The following is a 25,935-nucleotide window of genomic DNA, read 5'->3' as shown; positions in this document are numbered from 1 at the left end:
TTTACTAAAGGTAGAAATATATAAATAATGGGTTTGGGTGTTACACCAGCTAACCTAAAAACCTACACTAAACATCACAGAGTAAAGGACATTGTTGTTGGTGCTATTAGACATGAGGATTATGTCAGAATAGAAAACAAGTCCTCAGCCAAATCTATTTTTGACTCTATGTGTGCTACCTATGATGGTAACGAGAAAGTTCAAGAGGCTAAGGCTAGTCTCTTGATAAGGCAATATGAACTTTTCACCATGCAACAAGATGAAAATATTGAAACTATGTTCACAAGGTTTCAAATCCTTGTATCTGGTCTCAAAGTTCTAAAGAGGAGTTATTCTACCTATTGTAACGCCCAAACCCATTATTTACTAAAATTCTACCATGATAAATCTTTTTCAAAATACGCGGCGGAAAATCAAAGTTTATTATTATAAAAGTCATAGTTCGAGCATTACACTCTTCAATCAAAATAATACTAATGTAGTTAATTAGTAAAAATGCTTGTTTATACAAATCTTTGAATCAAATAATATATTTATTGATTATACAAAACAACCTAGGCAATAGACTTTATATACAATATAAAACCCTTTCCCGTGTCACAATCAGAGCAGAGCTTCACCGATGACTTGACATCGATAACCACAAAACCTGTGAATCTGGACCCCCAACAGTCCAACACATAACACATAATGTTGAGGCAAAATCCATTTTAGTGTTTTAATGACAACAAACCTTCTGGAATAAATGTTAAGTTTTATGAATGGTGATCTACTGATGTTTGCACTTGAGTTTTTGTTGAAAGATAGGTAATGACAAAAGTGGACAAACTAGAAGCCACTCACATCAACAAGTGCATTTTATGTACTCAAACAATGAAAGAATTGGAGTAGCATCAAATGATCATAACAATAGCATCACAAGCTTCATGAAGATTTTTAAAGGATGTGGTTTGAATCATAAGAGGTTTGATTTGAAGATTCAAACAAGAAAGCAAGTTTCATGGTTAATAGTCTTCCTCATCACCACAGAGTTCACAATGAGTATTAAAGATTCAAGGAAGAATATGAAGATCGTAGTTGATGGAAATACTTGCATCACGAGCTACAGAAGAACATAATTGATGTTATATCATGTCAAAGCTCACGTTGAGTTTTGTTACATGCTTTGAGGATTTACTACTACAATTAACATCAATGAAAATGATGCATATGTTGAAGATCTTCAAAACCTACTCAAAGTTTCATCTTAGCTTCTCAAGACAAGAATGATCTAAGAATGATTTTACATGAATTTACAAAGGAGCTTATGCACCACAATGCATAAAAGTTTCAATCATTGTCTAAGCTAGAAAATGATAATCCTCATGATGAGTACTCCCACGCCTCCACTAAAAGCATCTCAAAGTACTCAATGAACAAGCAACAATGTGTGCAAAACATCAAGAGGAATTGTGGAAAGTTTTGCAGTAACATGAAGATCCCACTTTAAGAAAATCTTGAGATACTGTTTCAAGAATGATCTGAGAACATTCTTAACAGATAGACTGCACTTTTGAATATAAGCATGTTTTGGATTAAGTGCTTTCTGATTTTATAAGTCAACTTTGGACAAAACAAATAAGCACTTTACAAAGGAAATATGGATCAAATCTCTACAGAAGATAATCTCTTTTGGGATCAACAACACTTGGTGGAATTTTAAGTATATGCTTTCCTAGTCATAATTCATGCAAAGAATTATGAGTTTGATCATTCATGATCTTTTGTGGCATTGATCAACCAACTGAAATATCTGATCATATATCATAGGCCAATCAGATTGCAACAACACTCTTTGAACTATGAGTTGTATTGTACTTGAGAAGAAACATTCTTCAATGCAAGTGTCATAACAAGTACACTTTTGTCCTACATGCCTTGATACTTTTCCAGCTGGTTTATTCCCAAGCTAATGCTATCTCTGAGTTGTCCTTGAGCCTACTGAACAGCTGCATATCACAAAGGAAATAGAGATGAAGCTTCATCACACTTGCTGATGCAGTCAAGACTGGTTCAAGACTGATTCAAGACTGATTCAAGAACGATCCTGCACACAGTTTTTCAAAACCATTTCCAACTGTCATGAGTCCTTTTACTGAGGTTCCAAACGGCTATATCTGACCCCTGACATTGGAAGGAAGCAGGAAACAACTCATTTGTACTTGCCAACAGCTCACACTTCTTTGGCTCTTGTGGATCAAAGCAAAATTCAGTTCAAGACTGTTTCAAGAATGAGCAGAGAATCTGGCAATTTTGCAGCAGCTGTCTAAAGCATCTTTGGCACTGAGTAACAGCTATAATTTGCTCTCTAACTGATATACTTGAAGGCCAAGACTCACACATAAGGTTGCATCTATAAAAGGCAAGCAAATCCAAGAGAAAGAGCAAGAGTTCAAGCTACAAATCATCAATTACTTGTTTTTGTCTACAAGTCCTAAAACTCTTCTTTCATCACTCAAACTCAGGCTCTTCATTCACATCATACTTCTGAGTTTATTGAGTGTTTCTATTTGCTTCTCAAACAACCTTTGAGTTTCTACAAGCAAATTTCTCAAGAGACACTACAAGAAAATTGTTAGTTAGCGACGGTTTTGGAAGGGATTAGCGGCGGTTTTAAACTGCCGCAAACACGAATAACGACGGTTTCAGTAGTGACGCAAATCCTGGCGTCGTCGCATATAATGGCGACGATTTTCTAAACCGCCACACAAACCGTCGCAACATACATAGCGTCGGTTTCCAACCGTCGTCAATTGATTTTAAACCGTCGCAAAGTTAAAAGTGCAAGAAATTTATTTCAACCTTTCCTGACGGTTTGAAACTGTCGTTGATTTTAGCGTCGGTTTAAAACCGTCGCAATACTTTTTTAAAATAAAAAAAAAACTTTCAGGTGGTTTTTGGCACAGTTAATTGTTCTTTTCCTAATTTGTTTTTTCACTTGATGACTAATGTTGAAAAGAACTACTGAATTAATTTTGCTACTCATCCATAGGAAAAAAAAATGTATTTTTCAATGCATTCTTTAAAAGGTGATACTCATACTAGAGTTCATAATTTTGTTATCAAATTAAGTGCAATTTAAAATAGTATATTAGTATCAATATCCAACACTACGTACGCATCCAATACATGACACAGATTCAAAAGCATGTTTTCTTTATGATTAACCAACAATACAATGAGATGTAAAGTGCAATTGCATATGGAGAGCAAACAAAATGCCAGAGGCACATATGCATAATCTAAGTGAAATGTGTATTATCTTTACATATCCACTCACTTAGAACTCAGTTCCATTCCATCATAGGGATTGAGCCACCAGCTGCCACTATTTGCTGCTCAAGCTGCAATTAGTATCCACAAAAGAAATATAAATTACAAGTCTAAATCCTGAAATAAATATAACATTCTTCGGCCGAACTTTTTTATCAAGTTACTTACCCTCAACAATGTTTCGGACCATGAAATTAGCAAATTCACGTCGATTTCTCTAGCATCTAACCAGTTGAGCCTTGTTCAAGTAGCTTTGTCCTTCAAACTTTTGCACTCACTGTTAATTCTTCATGAAGCCAAAATTATGAAACAGGGGTGTATTGTGTTGCAAGTTAGACAAGTGTTTGAAACAAAGATTTGTATAACACTTTACTTATATGTCATGTCAAACAATCATGTAATACATTTTCATAATCAAGAGAACTATATATATTATAGAGTGAAATTGAAACAATGTAGTAGATGTCTATAACATTATAGCTCAATATTTACGACACAAGATTAAAACAAAATGCAAATTATGAAGTAACAAAACCTATTACCATATTTTATTAGTTTATATTTGTACCTCTTCGAAAATTGGAAGACAATACCAACCCTTTCCGGCACCAACGGCTCTGGAGATTAACTAGACAAGTAGATAACATGAATGTTCAATAAAGCAGATTTACAAAAGAGTAAAAAGATGTAAGACCTGCAAGAAAGTTGTTTTTCCCACTTCCACTCTGTCCGAAAATTAGACCTAAATTGTGGCAATTGACATAAATGAGCTACCACACAAATGAAAAATCATTTTCTCCTTTACGACATATGTAAAACATCCAGCATTAATATGTTAAACAGTTTATCCAGAATGCTAGTTAAAGTGGTTTTATGAGGGACTACAAGGAGATACAATAGGTCTTTATCTAGTTTAACCAGGATAGATACAAGGAGATACATGATGCTAGTTTGACCAGGGACTACAAGGGGATACATTAGGTCCTTATATTTTAGGATTGGTTCAATAAAATAGTATACCTTTGCACTGTTATCCTTAAACTGGTGAACATGAGCATCCATTTTTTTGAAGTCAACATATTTTTGATACCTGCACATGTAAAATCAATAGAACATAAAAAATCATGCACTTCTCCATATTCAAGTCATATATCTTACTAACTGAACTGAATTCAATGCTTATATTTAGGGGATTAATAGAACTGGATGCAGGTTACTTATTTATCAGATTTGTAGTACAATTACCAATGTGCTACAAGCCTTTTTTTTCCTAGATCCTACACTAGAGTTATCTACCCAAAAATATAATGAAAAAATTGTTCACATCACAAGAATGGCCAAGTTGGTGATTTTCAAACATGTAGTTGAGGTGACAATTACCATAGTGCCTAAAATCACAGACTTATTACATTAGTAAAAGTAGGATATATAGTTAGAATTAATTAGTTACATGGTGTGATAGATTATACTAGATACTAGATGAGAATACACATATCAAAGTTAATTTATTTCCTCAGTTAACCCCTCTTATGAGATCTAAACCAGTAAGTATTAGCTAGTAGATAAACTATAATCTAAGCCAAAAGCCAGAAGCCAGAAGTTCTTCTGCCACCTGATTAGGAAAAAAACATTAATTATAGTGACATTAATATTCATTTTATAAGATCATAGCTCAAGATCTCATGGACAAAATGACGTAAATTGAAGGTGTTTTGGATGATAAGCTCTTACCAGATAAAGAAAGAAGATAGCTTCTTTTGGCCTAGTTTCTTAACTTGGCTCATCACATTGGCAAGTTTTGGTCCTTGAATTACAAGTGCTTCAACTTCCACCTATGTCATACAATATGCCTCTGATACTTGTATCTTGTTTGTATTCCATTGACAAAATTGCAGAAAATTCATAAATATAATTCACAAATTAAACTTAAACCTTGAAAAAAATCTCACAGTCACTAATAAAAGCTCTTCTTCCCACTCTAGCATTTCACAAACTTAAACTTAAACCTGCATTTCCAAGAAGGAATTTTCAAGCAACTAGTTTAATTTTTGATCCTTGTTTCCTATACACACAACAGATCAAACACAAAATTGGAAAAACTACATAATCAAATGGAAATAGTATTCTTCTATTACATCTCATATTGATCATTTCATCATAGTAAAATCAAAACATTTTTGAGTTCATATTATCTCTGTTCATATAAGATGTTTGAAATAAATCAATGAGCTCATCTGCATTCTGAAGAGGTTGTGCCAATGCTTGTGTTGCCATTCTAAATCGGTTCATCCTTTGCACGACCTCGCCGATTCCATCTTTTTTCAATATCGTCCAAATACCTTGAAACAGACATATAGGATTTTAAGTTCCAAACATTCTTCACTCATGCTATTAGTAATTCCACATATATATGCATGCATCCGAAGCAAATCAGTTCTTAATACATATACAACCAAGAAACTTAAAAAATTAAAAAGCATATACAACCAAGACAAGTTTTAACTTCATCTCATGAACCTATGAGTCATGAGTCATCGACATGGGTTTAAGACTTGAATATATATATATCAGAGAAAAGCTAAAAACTGCTTTAGCATTTATAACTGGTTTAAGACTTGAAGATATATATTTATCAGAAAAAAGCTAAAAGCTATATAATGCTTCATATGAACCATACTACAACCACATAAACCAATCAACAAATCAATGATTAAATTTCAGAAAGCACAATAGAAGCTAATAATCTAATTTCCAATTACCTAATTGTCAATTTATAGGGAACATTGGAACAATAACTAAAAAATTTAACAAAATAATAAATTGAATTAAACAATGAACAAAACTAAATTTAAACTTGAGAGGTTATGAATCGTCCTAAATTGGAATACCTAATGAACTTTGGTTATGGGTTGAGGCTTGTTGGAGACATGAGATTTGCAAGAATTTAGGTTAATGAACTTTACCAAAAGACAATTCGTTTGAAAGAATTTAAATTCAATTTATAGGTGGTGCAATTTTTAACCAAATTTTACATACCTTTCAATTAAACTTCAGAGTATCAGGACCTCGTCTCTAAGAATCAGAATGTTAACAAAAAAAATTGATAGCAGTTGATAAAGCATTATTCACGTAAATTATGGATAGTCTATGGAAAGCACTAAAAGCATTATCATGTCCAAATTGGGCAAGAGATGTCGGCGTAACCTGTTTATGTTGATGTACACTAAAATCTGGCTAGTACACTGAAATCTGGTTATAACCGTCTTAGACAATGTGAAGCTAATGAAATGCATGTCGACATACCAAACCTTCCCATGACTTATTCTCAATGATGATCTACCCCTGTTAGAAGTGAAATCAGAAAAAGAAGTATAAATTGCCCTATATTTTTCCCCTTATTCTCATTCAATGTGATGTTTGAAGCTATGGCGATCTACAAGGCGATGAAACTCGCTCGACACTGTTGCTTCACAAAATTACAATGAATTTATGTGTTAGTCCATGCTTGTTCATTACATGAAGTTTTCTTTTCCTATTCAATGTTGGTTTTGGCTCATTCTAAAGCTACATCTTCATCAGAGAAATACCTTACTCTTATAAATTTCTTTCAAATATTCCTTTTCCTAAGCATTTTAAGCCTAAGTATTTCAGATAATCTTATTTCTTCTAGCAGGAAACAGTTAGCAATTTCTATTTCAAATAATCCAATTTCTCATAACAATGATTCAGTCACAGAGTAACACATCTCACAAAATTAGATAAAGTTAGCAATCATACAAGCTACAAAACCAAATTTATGGAATCAAACAATTCATACAAGCTAGGAAACATTCAATTTCAAATACCAAATTACCAATAACTGAATCAAAACTGAATAACAGGGTTTGATTTGCATAAAATTTCAAAGTAAAATTGGAAATAAAATTTAACCAAATGAACCTGGATTTTGAAGTTTGATTGAATGAACAAAGCACGAATCTGAAGTAGAAGCTGAATATTTGAACGAATCTCGGCGAAAAATGAATCTGAAGCTTGATTGAAGGAAGCAGAAGCTGAATAACAATGAAATGTCAAAACCCTAATTACCAAATTTCAAAATCATACTAAATTAAGTGAACCTAATTACCAAATTTAACCTAATGAACCTGAATTACGAAGATTGAAGCTAAAGTTGAACGAATTTGAAAGTATTCGAGTTCGAGCTTGAGTTTGATCGAACAAGAAGGAATCGATGAAAATCTGTGAGTGATTGAACAAATCTGCGAAGAACGAAGGTTTGAGAAAAAATATGTGAAGAACGAAGGGATTGAAGGAATCGATTTTGAATGAATATGTGAAGAACGAAGGGTTTGAGAAAAATTCAAATTCCGGAGAGAAAAATAGAGCGAATATGAGTGCGCGAAAAGTAGAAAAAGTCACGACGGTTTAGGATAACAGCCACAAAGTATCTGGAAAATATGATAGCGGCGACAGTTCCAAAGAACAGCCGCTACAAATCAGTCGCAAGAGACAAATTTTTTTGTAGTGAGACCACTTTTCAACATAACCCACTTTTAAGTGGTTATATCTTTGTCTCTCAATTTTACCACTCACACTCCAGCTCTCTATCAACCTATTAGATCACAATATTACTGAGTGTATTGAGTGTATTTTGTATAAGCTTCTCAAACTAGTTTTGAGTTTTTGTATAAGCTTAGCTCCAGAACAACTTCCCTTTGTAAAAAGAAGATTGGCTCAAGTCAATACGTAACTATTGATTGAGTGACACCTCTGTAAGGCTGAGGTAGATCAAGCTTGTAGGGATTGGAGGTTTCTGATCGTGGTTTAGATCAAAGAAGATTTGTATTTGAGATCGGTAGTATCTCGAGATCATAGTGGAAAACTCACAGGCGTGGGGACTGGACTAGCCCAGGATTTGGGTGAACCAGTATAATTTTTGTGTGTGAATCTCTCTTACCTTTAACTATTTATTTACTGCAAACACACATCACACAAACCACTTATTCTACATTCACTTTGAATTCTCACGCAGCAGAGAACATTCTCAGAACAAGCTCACGCAACAGAGAACATTCTCAGAACAAGCTGTTTTATATTCCACTAACATTTATCCAAGTATACACTTGAGATTAATTTTGTAGAGTGCAGGATTAATTTTAAAAGGGTCACAATTCAAACCCCCCTTTCTTGTGAATATTTCTTCCACTTCACATAAAAGAGAGTTAGACAACATACTCAAAATATACAAGTGTAAGTAAATGGTACTTAAACACTTCTTCATAAAAACATGCATAATCATACATTATACATATACATCACCATCATTCATGCATATTCATATATCATGCATATACTTCATTTATCACATAATCAATCATCCACAAAGTACACCAAACATATAGTTTCACGTCGTATCGGACAATACCAAAACATCAACAAATACATTGTTCAGATTATGGTCATGACGGACCCTGCGTTGTTCATTTTATAGTCATGATGGACTCTGCTCCTCACATACGGATTACAATCAACATTTACCAAGTATGTGTCAAACATCATTTATCATAAAATGCACACATAATCCCTAATGCAATCTAATGCTTCACATTCATGTTATGTCCTCTAGACACCTCTAATGCATGTGGTACCATCGTCTTTATCAGAGTATTTCACCTCCGATATCCGTCTTTATCAAACAAATATAGTTCGATATCCTTCTTTATTGGACAAGCCAATATCCCTAAATATTCATGATGCATGCAGTCAAAACTCATGAATATATCCATCAACAATTTTGGCATATAGCCCATCAACAATAACGTGGAACACTATCCAACGTCCGTCTTTATTAAGATAATCAATACCTTAATATCCGTCTTTATCGAATAACATAATTCGATATACTTCTTTATTAGAATAACATAATCCTAATATCCTTCTTTATTAAGTTGATTAACACCTTAATATACTTCTTTGACATTTAAATAAACATCATCATAATCATAATCATAATCATAATCAACAACAATTCATTATTCATCAACAAGCAATCAATCATGGTTACAAACACTTAATTGCATGTTAGGATACCTTAAATCCATGTTACAAGTGCCTAATTGCACTTAAGACAATTATCAAAAAGTTGCTGTCACAGAGGCCTTCGCTGAGCGAAGGCTTAGCGAGACACAGCGAACCACACCAGTGGGTCACCAGCTCATGGCGAGCTGCAGCGAGCTGTGGCGAGCTGTTCGCCACACGTTCGCTGAGCGAGGGCCTAGCGAGCGCCTCCTGTCAGGACAGTTCAAAACCTGCGTTTTTCACACCAATTCACCCAAAAATCACATTTTTCATGTTATAAACCCCAAATAAGTTTATATTCAAGTGCAACAAGCATATCTAAACACAAAAGGACGGTTCATTTCACCGATCTACCATTTTTACTACGAAAAAGTAAAGATTTGCCACTTTTACTCAAAACACTCAAGAACACAATGTTCTTGAGTTTAATCCTTTATAAATCTCGTTTTTAACCATTAGATTCGTTCATACATCATGTTAAAAGCATGTTAAACATATTAAGAACCTTAGGAACGATTTCCATCAAGAAAATCCGTCCTAAGCTAAAACGAAAGTAAGGTGGAGGAAGTTCGGGTGAGGAGAAATCGACATTCTCCCCTTCCTCGAGTCACCCACGAATATGAAATCTACTCTCTTACCTGGATTCGAAGAAAACACGACGAAGATCTCGAATCTCTAGCCTTCCCCTTGCCCTAGCTCCTCAAGCTCTCTCTTCCTCTCTTCAAGAACACAAAGAATCATGAGAAATGAATTTCTCTCTCTCTTCCTTGCCCTTAATGGGCGCCCCCTCACACACACTCAAGGCCCATTGGGCCTCAAGCCCAATTGGCTTGGCCCAATAACACGTTAACTCACTCTACTCGCCTAATAACTAAAGTACTCGATAAATAACTTAAAGTTACTATCTTACTTAAAAACCACATCACCAAATAATTAAACGCTTAAATAGTGAATAATAAATTTGGGTCGATACAACTCTCCCCTACTTAAAAAGATTTTCGCCCTCGAAAATTACGCGACTAAAACAACTCCGGATAACTCCTGTATCTGACCCTCCAACGAAACGCTCAAAACACTACACATTACCAAGTTTGACAAAATTAGTTTATCCCATCCAACACAATTTTTGTCCATTTATCAACAAGAGATCAAGGACGGCCAGTTCCTCAATTTGTCGATAAATATTCAACAATCATGATATCGGCACAAACCATTCTTATCAAACCGCTAAAACATCCACTTCGTACGAAACATCCACAGATTCCCATTCTACGATCTCACAATGTTACCCCAGAATAGGTACAACCAATCGAACACTCTCCGAAAGATACTTCCGTGGAATACTTCCACAACTCCATAATTCTCATAAATCTTTGATTCCATCATGAATCACTTAACCGTGTTACATCACTTATTCATATCGTATCTTATTCCAAACATATCACTTGATAGTTCAATTCCAACAATCACTTGATGACCAACATTCTCAAACTTCATTGACACATGCTAAAAACTACTGTCTTTAACCGTCAAATTCTTTTTCTCACATATCTCCAATCATTTTCCAATACCACTTCTCCTTAATCCCTTAGTAATTCGCTACTTCCAGATTAGACCACTGCCTAAAATTGGTTCTCCAAACAATCATAACTTCTATCTCGTTGATTCCAAAATGACATCTTCAATTCTCCCGGAATCCATCTATCCATGTTCCTCATCATCTTGCATTGCAACAAGCATACTCTTCTCCATTTATTCACTCATCGGTTTCTTATTCACCTCCGACCTCTACCAATCATCATCTCTCTATGAATAGCTATCTATAAACTCCTCCTTAGTACATTCGATACCAAAATCAAACTCTTGAATTTAATCTACAAAGCTCCAAATATTCACCATACGATCTAATTCTATCCATTAAATTCTAATCAACTTCCGTCTTAGTATTCTTACTAATGACTCCTTGTCTACTCCCAATATGACATCTCTAGAAAATTTCCAAAAATTCTCGTCCAAAAATACATTTTAAGTTATACACCAAATCACTACCGTTTCATCATCCACGATGAAACAATTTAAAATCCTTTACTTCATTGTCACCGATTGTGACCATACTACATCAACATCCACGATGCATCTAACAACACTAGTCTCTACCGACTCTTCCATTCCATGAATTCAAATTTCCTAGTAAATACTTACTCACTCTTATCTTGTGGGCACTACAAAATGCTCTCCGACGCTTACCTTAGGCATCGCCTTTTACTCCTTACTATATGTGCTCAAACACAACATCTACTCACATGTGCGGTAATCCTTTTCGCAACTCTCACCTAACACAAGTCACTTCCAACATGACCTCCTATTACTCATTCTCTGCACGTTCTTCAACGGCTAACTTTCTTATTTCTAATCATTCTAAAATGTTACTACTCACTTAGCTTCTTCTCAACTTCCAAGACTCTACGTTCTCGTTCAACATGTGACACCAATTGTCCGGTCATTATCCAAATCCAATTACTCTTTCTTCGACAAGTCTCTCACAAAATCCTTCGAATCGTTATCCTACTTCCATCTTCGAATAAACTCGATTATTCATACAATCTTACTTTCAACGATTCAACAAGCATATCAATCCTATTATGATATCTCATAATTCCATCCTCATCTACTTTAAAACCTACTTCCCTTCATCGATTAATTAACACCAACAGTTCACTAATCTTCACATTTCTTTCTCTAAGTTTCTCAAATCTCTTCTGAAATTCACTTCACACACTAGACTTAGAACTCCAAATTGTTCCACCAATTCAACCTACTACCATATGCACGACTCACATAAAACTTCTTACTCAAGAATCCGGTACAACATCCGATCCACTTGGATGACAACTTACTTCAAAATCATCACCTCCTCAAGAATCTTAATCACTCCCTCTTCTTCATATTCGACTCCTTTCGATCAAACAGATACTTCAACTTTGGTCCACAAAACACGTCTCCATACTTTTAGTGCAACACACGATCTCCAACCGTTCCGAATACCCTTCATCTCACTTAGCCAATCTCACTAACACCCATACGGCGAAACACTCGGTCCGACAACTTTCCTTCTAGTAGTTTCTCACAACTTGTTGCTCCCATTCATTCCACTTCGAACAACGTCACCAATTCCTAAATATTTCGCTTCAAGAACATCTCTACTCATCACATTCTTCTCACGTTCGAAACATCTCGGAGGGATATAACCTTCTCCCCCACTTATCTCAAACTCACTCGTACTCTTCCACTAGAACTTCCGGTGCTCACACCTAACGGTTCTATCGTCTCTAGACATATTCTTCCCAATAGAAGAAACTAGTATCGACATCGTTTACACGCATGTCGCATACAGGGACAAAACCTAACCCACGATACCTAAACACTTACACAGAATCATGCAAGCATCCAAGTAACCTATACTTCCCTCACTTCTCAAAGTTAGGAAATCAAAACAACACAAGAAAAATGAACATTGCATAACAATAATTCATAGTCACATTTATCCTAGTCCTAACAAACACAAGAAGACAAGAATCTCACATCCAATCAACTTTGGACAAGACATCAACAAAATAAAATTCTTGTCTGGCTCCCTCGCTTAGCAAAAACTAGCGAGCTCCCGGCGAGACAAGTCAAAAACATTCACAGGATATAGCAAGACTTAGCGAGACTCAGCGAGGTTCATTCTTCGCCTAGCGAGCACATCCAAAAATCTGGGTGCTCTGCTACGGTTTTGAACTTACGCTCACTAAACTCTCGTTTTCTCGACTCACTAATCCACAAAATCCAAAACTTCAAGCATATAACATCATTATAGACTTGAAAGCACAATTAGAATCATGCATCAACAATCACAACATAGAATTATGAGATCTTCATGTTTTTACTCATAAAACGCATAGCAATTCAAATGCCTAGTAATCATCTAGCACATGTTATAAACAAACATATAACAAACACATACCAGGACACATTAATATCCTAATCTTCTCACCATTTTAAAAATTAATTTTTTTTCACTTACTCAAAGAAAATAACTCTATATTTTCACCAAAATCTTCATGAAATAATATTAGTTTTTAAAATTATTTCAAATCATTACCACATACAGTTTTATATCATGCCGGATCGTCACATGCAGTTTTATATCATGCCGGATCATCACATGCAGTTTTATATCATGCCGGATCATCAACAATTAGCAAATAAGCATCAATCAACCAAGTTTAAACGACACAAAGGTTAAACTCTAAGCATATACAACTATTATAAACATAGAAGTATAATACTCACACAACTACTCACAAATGAATGGATAATCTAATCCAATTCACATCACTCATAGTTCCTAAACGAACAACATGAATGATTTCACAAAACAAACACCACCAAAATCGTTAGACAAACACGACTGACACACAATACTCACTTGGTCTGACTGCACAGACTTGCTCTGATCGACACATAACCCACACAGTCCGAAGACAACGGGGCTCTGATACCAATTGTAACGCCCAAACCCATTATTTACTAAAATTCTACCATGATAAATCTTTTTCAAAATACGCGGCGGAAAATCAAAGTTTATTATTATAAAAGTCATGGTTCGAGCATTACACTCTTCAATCAAAATAATACTAATGTAGTTAATTAGTAAAAATGCTTGTTTATACAAATCTTTGAATCAAATAATATATTTATTGATTATACAAAACAACCTAGGCAATAGACTTTATATACAATATAAAACCCTTTCCCGTGTCACAATCAGAGCAGAGCTTCACCGACGACTTGACATCGATAACCACAAAACCTGTGAATCTGGACCCCCAACGGTCCAATACATAACACATAAAAGAGAGTTAGACAACATACTCAAAATATACAAGTGTAAGTAAATGGTACTTAAACACTTCTTCATAAAAACATGCATAATCATACATTATACATATACATCACCATCATTCATGCATATTCATATATCATGCATATACTTCATTTATCACATAATCAATCATCCACAAAATACACCAAACATATAGTTTCACGTCGTCTCGGACAATACCAAAACATCAACAAATACATTGTTCAGATTATGGTCATGACGGACCCTGCGTTGTTCATTTTATAGTCATGACGGACTCTGCTCCTCACACGCGGATTAACAATCAACATTTACCAAGTATGTGTCAAACATCATTTATCATAAAATGCACACATAATCCCTAATGCAATCTAATGCTTCACATTCATGTTATGCCCTCTAGACACCTCTAATGCATGTGGTACCATCGTCTTTATCAGAGTATTTCACCTCCGATATCCGTCTTTATCAAACAAATATAGTTCGATATCCTTCTTTATTGGACAAGCCAATATCCCTAAATATTCATGATGCATGCACTCAAAACTCATGAATATATCCATCAACAATTTTGGCATATAGCCCATCAACAATAACGTGGAACACTATCCAACGTCCTTCTTTATTAAGATAATCAATACCTTAATATCCGTCTTTATCGAATAACATAATTCGATATACTTCTTTATTAGAATAACATAATCCTAATATCCTTCTTTATTAAGTTGATTAACACCTTAATATACTTCTTTGACATTTAAATAAACATCATCATAATCATAATCATAATCATAATCATAATCAACAACAATTCATTATTCATCAACAAGCAATCAATCATGGTTACAAACACTTAATTGCATGTTAGGATACCTTAAATCCATGTTACAAGTGCCTAATTGCACTTAAGACAATTATCAAAAAGTTGCTGTCACAGAGGCCTTCGCTGAGCGAAGGCTCAGCGAGACACAGCGAACCACACCAGTGGGTCACCAGCTCATGGCGAGCTGTTCGCCACACGTTCGCTGAGCGAGGGCCTAGCGAGCGCCTCCTGTCAGGACAGTTCAAAACCTGCGTTTTTCACACCAATTCACCCAAAAATCCCATTTTTCATGTTATAAACCCCAAATAAGTTTATATTCAAGTGCAACAAGCATATCTAAACACAAAAGGACGGTTCATTTCACCGATCTACCATTTTTACTACGAAAAAGTAAAGATTTACCACTTTTACTCAAAACACTCAAGAACACAATGTTCTTGAGTTTAATCCTTTATAAATCTTGTTTTTAACCATTAGATTCGTTCATACATCATGTTAAAAGCATGTTAAACATATTAAGAACCTTAGGAACGATTTCCATCAAGAAAATCCGTCCTAAGCTAAAACGAAAATAAGGTGGAGGAAGTTCGGGTGAGGAGAAATCGACATTCTCCCCTTCCTCGAGTCACCCACGAATATGAAATCTACTCTCTTACCTGGATTCGAAGAAAACACGACGAAGATCTCGAATCTCTAGCCTTCCCCTTGCCCTAGCTCCTCAAGCTCTCTCTTCCTCTCTTCAAGAACACAAAGAATCATGAGAAATGAATTTATCTCTCTCTCTTCCTTGCCCTTAATGGGCGCCCCCTCACACACACTCAAGGCCCATTGGGCCTCAAGCCCAATTGGCTTGGCCCAATAACACGTTAACTCACTCTACTCGCCTAATAACTAAAGTACTCGATAAATAACTTAAAGTTACTATCTTACTTAAAAACCACATCACCAAATAATTAAACACTTAAATAGTGAATAATAAATTTGGGTCGTTACACCTATGACCATGTTCAGAAGATTCTGAGAAGTCTTCCTCTTGCATAGAGACCTAAAGTCACTGCAATTGAGGAAGCTCAAAATCTCAAGACTCTGAGTCTTGAGGCTCTGATAAGCAATCTCAGAAGCCATGAGATGGTTCTGGATGCTGATTCAGAAGCTAAGAAGAAGTCCAAGTCTGTGGCTTTACAGTCAACTAGGATTTCTTCCAAAGCTCTTAAGACTCAGCTTCTTGACATTGAGGAGGAATCTTCTGCAGATGGCCAAGAGGAAGAAATGGGGGAAGATGAGTTTGCCCTATTCACCAAGTTTCAGCAATGGAACAGGCTTAACAAGAGAAATTTCAGAGGAAACAGCTTAAGAAATTTGTTAGCAAAAAGGATGATCAAAAGAACTGCTTCAACTGTAAGAAGTCAGGACACTTTATTGCTGATTGTCCAGAAATGTCTGCCAAAGACAAAAGCAAAAGATACAGCTCAAAGAAGCAACAATTTAAGAGCAAATTGAAAAAGAGTCTGATGGCTACTTTTGAGGAGCTATCATCTGAGGAGGAAGTTGAGGAAGAGGAAGAGGCAAATCTAGCCCTAATGGCTTCAACCGACTCAGATGCAGATTCAGAGGATGAATCATAATCAGACTCAGAAGTTACAAATGAGGTATTTTTTGACTGTTCTAAAACTCAACTTATAACAGCTCTTAACAAAGTTATTGAGAAACATCTCAGAGTGTTAAAGGAGTATAAATTGCTCTTAACAAAGTTTGTGAGAGGAACCAATATAAATTGCTTGTGTGCTTTCTCTCTCTCTTATCTTATTATATTGTGATTTTTATCCATTGCTAATTTAGTTAAGTTAAGAACTTTGAAAAAGTTTTAACTTGGCTAAAACACAATTCAACCCCCCCTTCTTGTGTTTTCACACCTTCAAGGATCTGAATCAAGAAGATCCTCATCCTCCATGTTCTCCTCTTCGAGTTTGTCATCAGTCTTTCGATCAGCCAAGGGTCGAGACAATCTCTCCTTTAATGGCCTTCTGGTCGCTTCGACCACCTGTTTTCCATTGCTATCTTCTGCCTTCTGAACCCCCTGAAGTGACAATTTCTGTTGGCGCTGATGTCTGCGCCATTGTGTACGTGTCATGGGGTTCTTCCCATGTAGTTATTTCTATAAGCATACTTCTTCGAATCAACAGATTGATTCGACTGGCTCTTACTTGAACTCCCCTTATCAACAGAATTTCTGACAAGGTTCGATGCATGACCATGAACCCATTTGTTCATTTGGATTGCCCAACCTTTGATACATTGGTTTACCATGCGCCACATTTTGTCTTTTCACTGGCCTTGATTTTGGCCAATTCTCTTTGTTTCTCCTAAAAGGTATAAACTTGTTAAGGCCCTCAGTAGCCTTCTTGTCGAATACTACGTTTTTCAATTATCTGTAAGAAATCAATCAGTTCCTCTTCAGCCCAGGATATACTACTTTCATCTTTTCGTAGTATTCATTCTCTGGAATAGAAACTAATTGTGCACCGCCAGATAAATCCATGGCATCGATCATTAAGCATTCGACAGGTTCCACATAGGAAGCATCTGATATTTGTAATGGATCTTCATCAATTTTCATCTGTTGTTTGGGTTTCTCTTTAAACTTCAGCCTTCCATCTTTCAAAGCCTTTTGAACAAGATCCCTGAAAAGAACACATTGTGATGTTTTATGACCCAAAAAATTATGAAATTTACAAAAACCTCTTTTCTTTTGTTGTTCTAAGGGAGGCACTTTCAACCCCTTTGGGACAACAATTTTGCCATCAGCAACCAATAAATCAAATATTTCATCACATTTAGTTATGTCGAATGAATAGGTTTTAGCCACAAATTTATCATTTTTAGGTTCAACAGGATTTTTTCCATTCGATGGCTTTAGCAATTTACAAACATAGGGAGGGCCTGGTTTTTATTCGGCCACATTAATTTCATTATCCTCTATGTCTTCGTAATTTACTACATATTCATCTTCATCATCTATTGTTTCGACATAGGCTATTTTTTCCCTTTTTTGAAACTTCGATGATCTAGCCTTTTCAGCTTTAAGGCGTTCGACCTGTCTTACTCTATCTGCTAATTGTGCCATATCTCTTAGATGTTGTGTATCTAATTTCTTTCGAGTCGAATAGTCTAGGCCTCCAGCAGCCATTTTGACTAACTCATGTTCAGGCACTTGGGTAAAACACCTAGCCTTGAGTAGCCTGAATCGATTCAAATAATCATCTACGGACTCTGGTGTTTTCCTCCTAACATTGGCCAATTCTTTCAAACTAATCTTAGACTGGCCCATGTAAAACTGTTCATGGAAAACCCTTTCTAGTTGAGCCCAATGATGAATCGAATGAGGGGGAAGCGTTGTGAACCAGGTGAAAGCATTCCTTGTGAGGGAATTTGGAAAATATTTCATTCTTAAATTTTCATTATCTGCCAAATTTCCTGCTTCAGTAAAAAATCTTGCAACATGTTCCACTGTTGATTCAGTTATATCCCCAGCAAACTTTGTGAATTTGGGGATCTTCCATCCCCTTGGCAATTCAGTCTGTAGTACGTACTCAGACAAAGGGGAAACGAAGTTAGGCCTGTGCAAGCCAACATTAAAACCATTTTGGGTCAATATCGTTTCGACTAAATTTGCCAAGTTGTCTTGTTGTGCAAAATTATTTCGTTGCACATTTCTGACAACTTCGTCAGCATTTTGATTTCTATTAACCAAAACTATCCCTGGGTCTTGAACCTGATTCACCACTTGGACCGGTGGTTCCTCTTGCATCACTTGTGGCGCTTGATTGATAGGAACTTCATCATTAATGGGCAAACCTTGGTCCTGAACATGCGCTTGGTTTCGAATGGGTTGAAGGTTTTGGTTAGGCATTGCAGGGGTGCCAAAGAAATCTGTAATTCTCCCCATCTGGTGGGCTAACAACTGATAGTTGTTGTTTGTATTGTTGATTAAAGGATTCAAAATAGTTCTCAACTGTGATGTTAGGGTGTTAACCATTTCATGGTTGCTTTCGTCCATTTGTTGTCAAAAAGACATCATGGTTACATTTGTCAAATTTTGTTGGGCAATATCTCTAGCCCTATTTCCCATAACAGAGATTGATGGGGAAGGCATGGTAACCCCTTCAGGATTAGAATTAGAATGATGTAAGCCCATCATTAGGGATTCTGGCATACCTAATCCTGATTGATTCAATGCAAATGATCGAATTGGGCTTCTTAAATCGTTAGGACCTGGCTGATTATTTCCCACATTTGACACTAACGAAGATATTGACCCAGATAGGGTCGAACTCGTTGAAGGAACTGTTACTCCTATATTCCCAAAACTCACTGAAGGTGCACTCGAACCAGATGTTCCAGAGCTATTGGCCATGATTGTAGTGTTACTATTGGACGCTTGTGTTGGCTGTCCCTCAGGATTTTGGACATTGTTATTGTTGTTTTGATTATTATTGGGTGGTCGAACCATTTTTGATCGAGATTTAACACTAGTTAAATTTGGTAAAGATTTACCACTCCTCAAATGCATACAAAATCAAAACATACAACTTTGAATACCAATTGTTTTATTATTCGATGAAGATTCTTAGAAACAAACTTCTTTTAGAGTATACAACTGCACAAAACAACCCGTCCCACTGGGCGTGCCAATTTTTTTACACTGATTTTTGGTAAACAACCGCTAGTTTAAATTAATTACTTGAGAGATCAACTAGTAAATCTCGGGACAATTGTTCGTGCGTTATATTAAAAGAAGTTTGAATGTTCATCATTAAAGACATCATTAATTTGCAAAACAATGTGTTTAATTTGTGAAAAAGAGTTTATGAAACACAAGTGTGAAACATAAATTGAATGAAAGTAAAAAGAAAGTTCACTCGAATGAGAGAACCATTTAAATGCAGAAATGTAAATGCTTTAAAAGTAAAGACTTATGAAAAAGTAAATTTGCATTTAGAATGTAAAAGTTACAAAGGAATAGAAATGGTTCACTGATTCATACATCTTTCTCGAATGACTCATTTCTCGCTTTAACATGGGTACTCTGAGTGTTTGAGAATTTGTGTAAGTGAATTGTGACCCTTATTTCGACTTACAAACTCCTATTTATAGAAAACTAAGTAACTGCTACTTTTAACGTTAAACTACTAGTCCTCTGCCACGCGTCCTTCTGCATTTGAAATGAACCAAGGCCTTGAACCGTTGTAGCTGTCGAAATCGAATCATATTTGAAGGATGGAAAATACTCTAAGTCCCCAATTTTAAGCACTTCGATTCGTTAACTTTAATCGAATCAACCATCTATTCGAAAGGCAGAATTTCTTCATATCTTGTAGACTCACATTGGACAATATAGAGAATACTTTCCATTAGAACTCTCTTGTTCTTAAAGACATTATTCTTAACCTTCATTAAATGAGAAGATAAGAGAGATAATCTCTCTTGTTCTTGAAGACATTTAAAGCCTGACACTATTTAAAGCCATTTAACAAGCTTTTCAACAATAAATGTCTTTGGAACTAGAGGTAGAGCATATTTTAGCTCAAGCTAAAATATGGGATAACAGCATGCGAAAGGATACTGCACTAAAAATGAATATCTTATTCATTTTAATTTTGATCGGTTTGATATTATTTTGGCAGCTTACGATTCACATCATGAATTCACATCGACTTATCATAAAGAAAAAAAACTTTGTCATAAAGACATACTATAGTATAGTCTACTAATATATTTTTAAGGATTGACATCGACTTATATCCATTATCCTCTCTATGTTTCTCGCATTTTCTCTCTCAATTCACTATAACTTTATCTTAATTATATTTCAATCTCTTTGTTGGGTTTTTGTATGTTGGCTACATTTTGCAAAAACATCTTTTAGCCAAGACATATGTGCGTACACCAAGTGTTGAGACAGATGTAACAACACTTGTATGTCTGATTGTTCGCGCCAGCTAGCGGTTTTAATTTCTACTCAATCTTTTGAAGATTTGATTGAAGAATTGTTTCAAGGTTTCTTACAGAGGAAGGCGCACGTGTTTAATGTGTTTCAGGAGGCAGCCGAACCCTAGTTCTATTTTCTAAAGGAATAAAATAACTTTTAGAAAATATAATATTTGTTTCAAAAATATATCTTGTGAAGATTGCTGCAGAAAATATAAAAGATTTATTTCAAAAAAATCTTTGTGCTTCAAGAAGATTAGAAGATTTAATTTTAAAATATATTTACAACAAATATATTTATGGGAGGAATATTTGATGCAAAGAAAGATTTGGTAAAAATATATATTTTGCATCTAGAAGATTTCTTGGAGCTGGATCATTGTGAAAAGCCCACGAGGCTCTGCTATTTAAAGGGTGCTGCTAACCCTATTTTATTGACCGAAACTTGAAGCAAAAATAGAATATCAAAGATGTAGTCTTTTAGGGTTTCGTGTCTTTAAGCCACTCTCTAGGAGAGTTGGTGTAAAGTGAACCACTCGGGTTGTGAGATGGTCACTATGTCCTCACTCAGAAACCTGTAGGTAATGAGTTGAGTATTGTAATTGGAGGAAGCTTTGAAGCAACTCCAAATTGTGAACTTAGTCATTGGCTAGGTGGTGATGTTATTGAAGTGTGTCTTCATCTTTGTCAAGGAGAGTGTCTCCATTCTGTTGTTATTGAAATCCTTACTGGTTGTAAGGTTGAGGGGAGTGAGACGGGGTCTCATATCTAGGAGTTCCTAGGTAGAAGTGTCATTGGGTAGGGATTAAGTGAGGAGTTGTAAACGGGGGAGTTTAGCTCTGAATTAATACTGCTGATAGTGAATTTCCTCCTGGATTGGTATCCCCCAGATTAGGCTGTTAGGCTGAACTGGGTTAACAATTATGTGTGTTATTTATGCTTTTCAGTATCTGTTTTTAATGCTCTGCTTTATTGTTCTCTCTGTTAAGACAAGTGTTACGACACGTGTCTGAACATCGTGGACAACACTTGTCTACTGTGTACCAGAATTTCAATTGGTATCAGAGCAGGCATCCTGTTCTGTATCTGGGTGAGATCCTAGGGAAGATACTTTCTGGTTATGAACAAGTAAGGAATACTGAAAAGTTGTTTGGACTTGAAGAAGTTCATATTTGTTTGAATGGTCCCTAGAAGTGGATGATGGACTATTCATGGCACGGTGTATAGCTTTGATGTTTGAGCTTCTATATGGTTTGATTTATTTTCAAACCTATGTTAACCATTTGCACTTGGAGTGTGGAATTTGTGCAAAGGTCATTATGGTGTGCCTGAAGTTTGTTGAGGAGTTTTTTTCTGCTTTGAATTCCGCTGCATATATATATGATGGAAAACTCCTGGTGGTTTTGAGTGTGCAACACTCTGTTCTCCTCTGAAGAGGTTCAACTAACTTGTTGGAGATGCCAACGATACTTGAGGGTGATCTCAAGTCCACTCATAAAGGCACTCATATATGAGTTTGTTGAAGAGAGATCTGAAGGAAGTTGTGAGCAATTTATTTTTGCTTCTAACCCTAAAAGCCAACCTCCAGTGGCTTTGATAAAGGATCTCTTGGTGTGTTCCTTGAGAAGGGGACTGATGTCCTCCCAGATGTTGCTACATCTGACCAGCAGTATGCAGAATCTTGTTGGATTTATTTTGACACTAGAAACTTATGGTTGACTTCTTGGGTGAGTTTATTTCTGATCCAAGTAAGTGGTAGTGCAGATGTGTGTTTTGCTTTTCCTGTGTAAGCTTGATAAAGGTATCTCATTCAAATTCTTTATGTGGAGGTCAAGCTTAAATGTCAAGGACATTTTCTCTGACATCTGGAGAATCCTTCTGATCAAAGGAGCCAGATTTGTGGAATCTTGTTTATGGCTATGAAACAGATTCTGTTTGGAGGAGAGTAACTTGTGTATTCCAACCACTAGATGTGCAGCTATTGAAGGGGAGAATGTATAATTCTCTAGAGTGCTATGAGAAGTTATTAATGAGGAATCCTTATTCTGAAGCTGTGAGATCTTGAAGACATGTCAGGTGTAATTTTTTTGACATATTTATAATGAGAATTTATTTTTCTCAATATATCTGGTGGTATTTCTCTGAAATAGGATGGAGGTTGTTTACTCTAACTTGATATTATCAAGTCTATGAGAGCATAGAACTCTTGTTCTGTTGTAGTGAAAAGAGCTTCATGGGATTATGAACATTGGAGCTGCTTCAACCTATGTCCAATGGTTGAATTGTTATCTGCACTTTGGAGTGTCATCCAAATCACCTAGGATAGGCATTTCAGTTATTTCTAGCAAGGAGGAGTTATTATTTTTGGGAGCAAAGGATTATTGTTCTTTGATATTGAAAGTTGATCAACTACTGATGGTTGATTCTCTTGTGTCCCCCTGCTGTTGTTAATTATGATGTTGGTACTTCCACTAAGGCCACAAGTGAGTTGCTGCTGATTCACTTATGGAACTCGTTCCTAAGACGGATGTTATGTCAGATGTTAACACATCTATGGCACTGGAGACAAATGTTGTACCAAGTGTAGGTACATGTGTGACACCTGCAACTGCCACATATTTTGATACATCTGCAGCACCTGAAACTGTAATAGATCATAATGTTTCAGATATTTCTTACCAGATGAATACTACTGAGAAAGAGAATACTACAAAAGTAATTATGACTGGTAAAAATTCTGCTGATCACAGTGTTGTGAACTCTCAATCTGATGAGAGTATGAAGACTGTGTCTAAAACTCTTGAGGATAGTTTGCCTGTTAGTGATCTTGCAGCTCATGCTCTGATTAGTAGTGTGCTAGTGTTTGTCGTGATGTTTGTGAAGGTGTTATGCTATGAATGTAGTCATCCCGATCTAATCTGTTTTTTTTTAGAATTTATATCTGTCTGTCAATGTGCTCTGTGGGTTGGGTGAACCCAATTACGCTGCTGCATGCCTCTGGTGTGTGTTTGTGTTGAAGTGAAAGAAGGTATGTCTTGTATCTCTCTCTCCATTGTCTGGTGCACGCTAATCAAGGGAAATATGATTTAAATTCTTCGGCAAATGTTAATTCTGCTGTTGATGCTTCTACTAAGGTCAATAGTTATTGTATTGATGAGTATATCAAGGAAACTGTTCTTGAGACTAATGTTGTGCCAGATGTTTATACATTTGTGGCACCTGATACTGGTGTAGGCAAGAATGATCAAGATAATCCTGATCAGGTGGATACTACTGAGCAAGAAAGAATTCCAGTAGTAGTAAGGACTGATGATAACTCTGGTAATAATGTTATGGGTTATTCTAAATCTGATGAGAGTATTAGGTCTTTGTTTGCTGATAAAGAACCTTCTGTTGACAAAAGTGTGGGTGATGATCCTGATGTTGTCATTGTGAATGATATAGTGGCTGGTGACAAGTCACTAGATAAGACACCTAGTGCTAATGTTGTAGGAAGAATCAGAAGTAGGGCTGGTAAAAATGTGACAACTGTCAATACACTTGCCCAGAAATCTAAATCATGAAAGGTGACAAGATCTGTTGGGAAGAAACCTTTGTATGGTCCACCAAGGACAAAGAGTAATAATGTATTTGTTACTGGGGAGAAGAAAAAGAGTCTAAAAAGAAAAGTTCATCCTTCTAGTAAATCAGACTTTGAAAGGGAGACAAGTGTAGCTACAACTGGTGGCACATTCAGAAGAAGTGTGAAAGGAAGGAAGGTCTGATGAGAACAGTGTCTGATCTAGGTGACTGTTTTGATAAGCTGGTAAGGGAATTTGTAGTGAATGTTGGTGACAATTGTGATGATCCTAAAAACCCTGAGTATAAGTAGGTCTGTGTGAGAGGCAAGTGTGTTCATCTCTCTCCCTCCATAATTAACAAATTTTTGGGAAGAAGTGATGAGGAAGTAGCTGAGCTGGAAGTCACAGATAATGAAATTTGTAGAACAATTTGTTGCTGTTAATTGGGTTCCTACCACTCATTCCAGTAATGTAGCCAAAGAATTGGCTAGGTTCATTTATGCTGTTGGAACTAAGGTCAGGTTTGATTATGGTGCTTATGTTTTTATGCCACTTTGGAACATGCTAAATTTTTTGCTCTGTAACTACCCATAGCATATCCTACTTTACTGTGTGGTATTGTTGTTGACCAACATCCAAGTATTTTGATCAGCTCTGATGTTGTCTGTAAGAGGGAATCTCCTCTCACATTGCACTATAGACTAGTAGAAGGGACAAATGTTGCAGCAGGTGTTAGCCCATCTGTCGAGAAACAGGCTGGTGTTCTCACCAGAAAAAGAGATGATTGCTGATTTGATGAGACCTATGCAAGTTGAAAACCTTGGTCGAAAGAAGTATGTCTTTTTAGTTGTTGATGATTCCTCCAGATTTACTTGGGTAAATTTTATTAATATCGAATCAAATGTTGTTACTCATGTTAAAGGTTCTGTCAGTTCAAATGTTGTGGGTAGTGTTGGAACATCTGTCAGATGTACCTCTGAAACTTTCAATCTGGTATGAATGTTGCTGTTGTTGATGACACTATTGTTGAAATCGTGCATGTGTCATCTTCCAAGGTTGTTGGTTCTGACACTTTGTCATTCCCCACTAAAGTTGTGGTTGAGTAACCCCAAAGAAACCTCACCTGAGTCTAATGTCATATCGGATGTTGAAACATCATGGACCAACCCGTTAGTGTTGTTGAAATCTGTTCTGCGATTCCCCAAACTGAGGCTGATATGGTTCTGAGAGTCTTCAATCTAATAAGGTTGAAAATCAACCTAATGGTG

General features: G+C 36.0%; 1 protein-coding gene and 1 long non-coding RNA gene across 2 annotated transcripts; both read right to left on the bottom strand.

Annotated features, from left to right (window-relative positions):
• Positions 1-3,106: 3,106 nt before the first annotated feature.
• On the bottom strand, positions 3,107-3,998 carry LOC123920373. The gene is made up of 2 exons (XR_006813631.1): positions 3,481-3,998; positions 3,107-3,383 (listed from the first exon to the last, which is right to left on the bottom strand). It is a non-coding gene; the product is annotated as an uncharacterized LOC123920373 (long non-coding RNA).
• Positions 3,999-17,562: 13,564 nt separating this feature from the next.
• Positions 17,563-19,176, bottom strand: LOC123922985. Its single transcript, XM_045975636.1, has 3 exons — positions 18,118-19,176; positions 17,897-18,030; positions 17,563-17,800 (listed from the first exon to the last, which is right to left on the bottom strand). The coding sequence occupies exons 1-3, from the start codon at positions 19,174-19,176 to the stop codon at positions 17,563-17,565; spliced, it is 1,431 nt and encodes a 476-aa protein (XP_045831592.1).
• Between the last annotated feature and the right edge of the window lie 6,759 nt (positions 19,177-25,935).

Source organism: Trifolium pratense, linkage group LG4, assembly GCF_020283565.1.
Source record: "Trifolium pratense cultivar HEN17-A07 linkage group LG4, ARS_RC_1.1, whole genome shotgun sequence".
In the NCBI taxonomy this organism is placed as follows: domain Eukaryota; kingdom Viridiplantae; phylum Streptophyta; class Magnoliopsida; order Fabales; family Fabaceae; genus Trifolium; species Trifolium pratense.
This window is presented reverse-complemented; position numbering and strand designations above follow the sequence as displayed.

Excerpts from the sequence above, each read along its gene's own strand:
- LOC123922985 (XM_045975636.1), bottom strand. The coding sequence starts at position 19,176 with ATGGACGAAAGCAACCATGAAATGGTTAACACCCTAACATCACAGTTG. Across the intron at positions 18,031-18,117 it reads TAGATGATGAAGATGAATAT|CCATCGAATGGAAAAAATCC; the intron begins GTAGTAAATTAC and ends AAATTGCTAAAG. Across the intron at positions 17,801-17,896 it reads AAAATTGTTGTCCCAAAGGG|GGATCTTGTTCAAAAGGCTT; the intron begins GTTGAAAGTGCC and ends TGTTCTTTTCAG.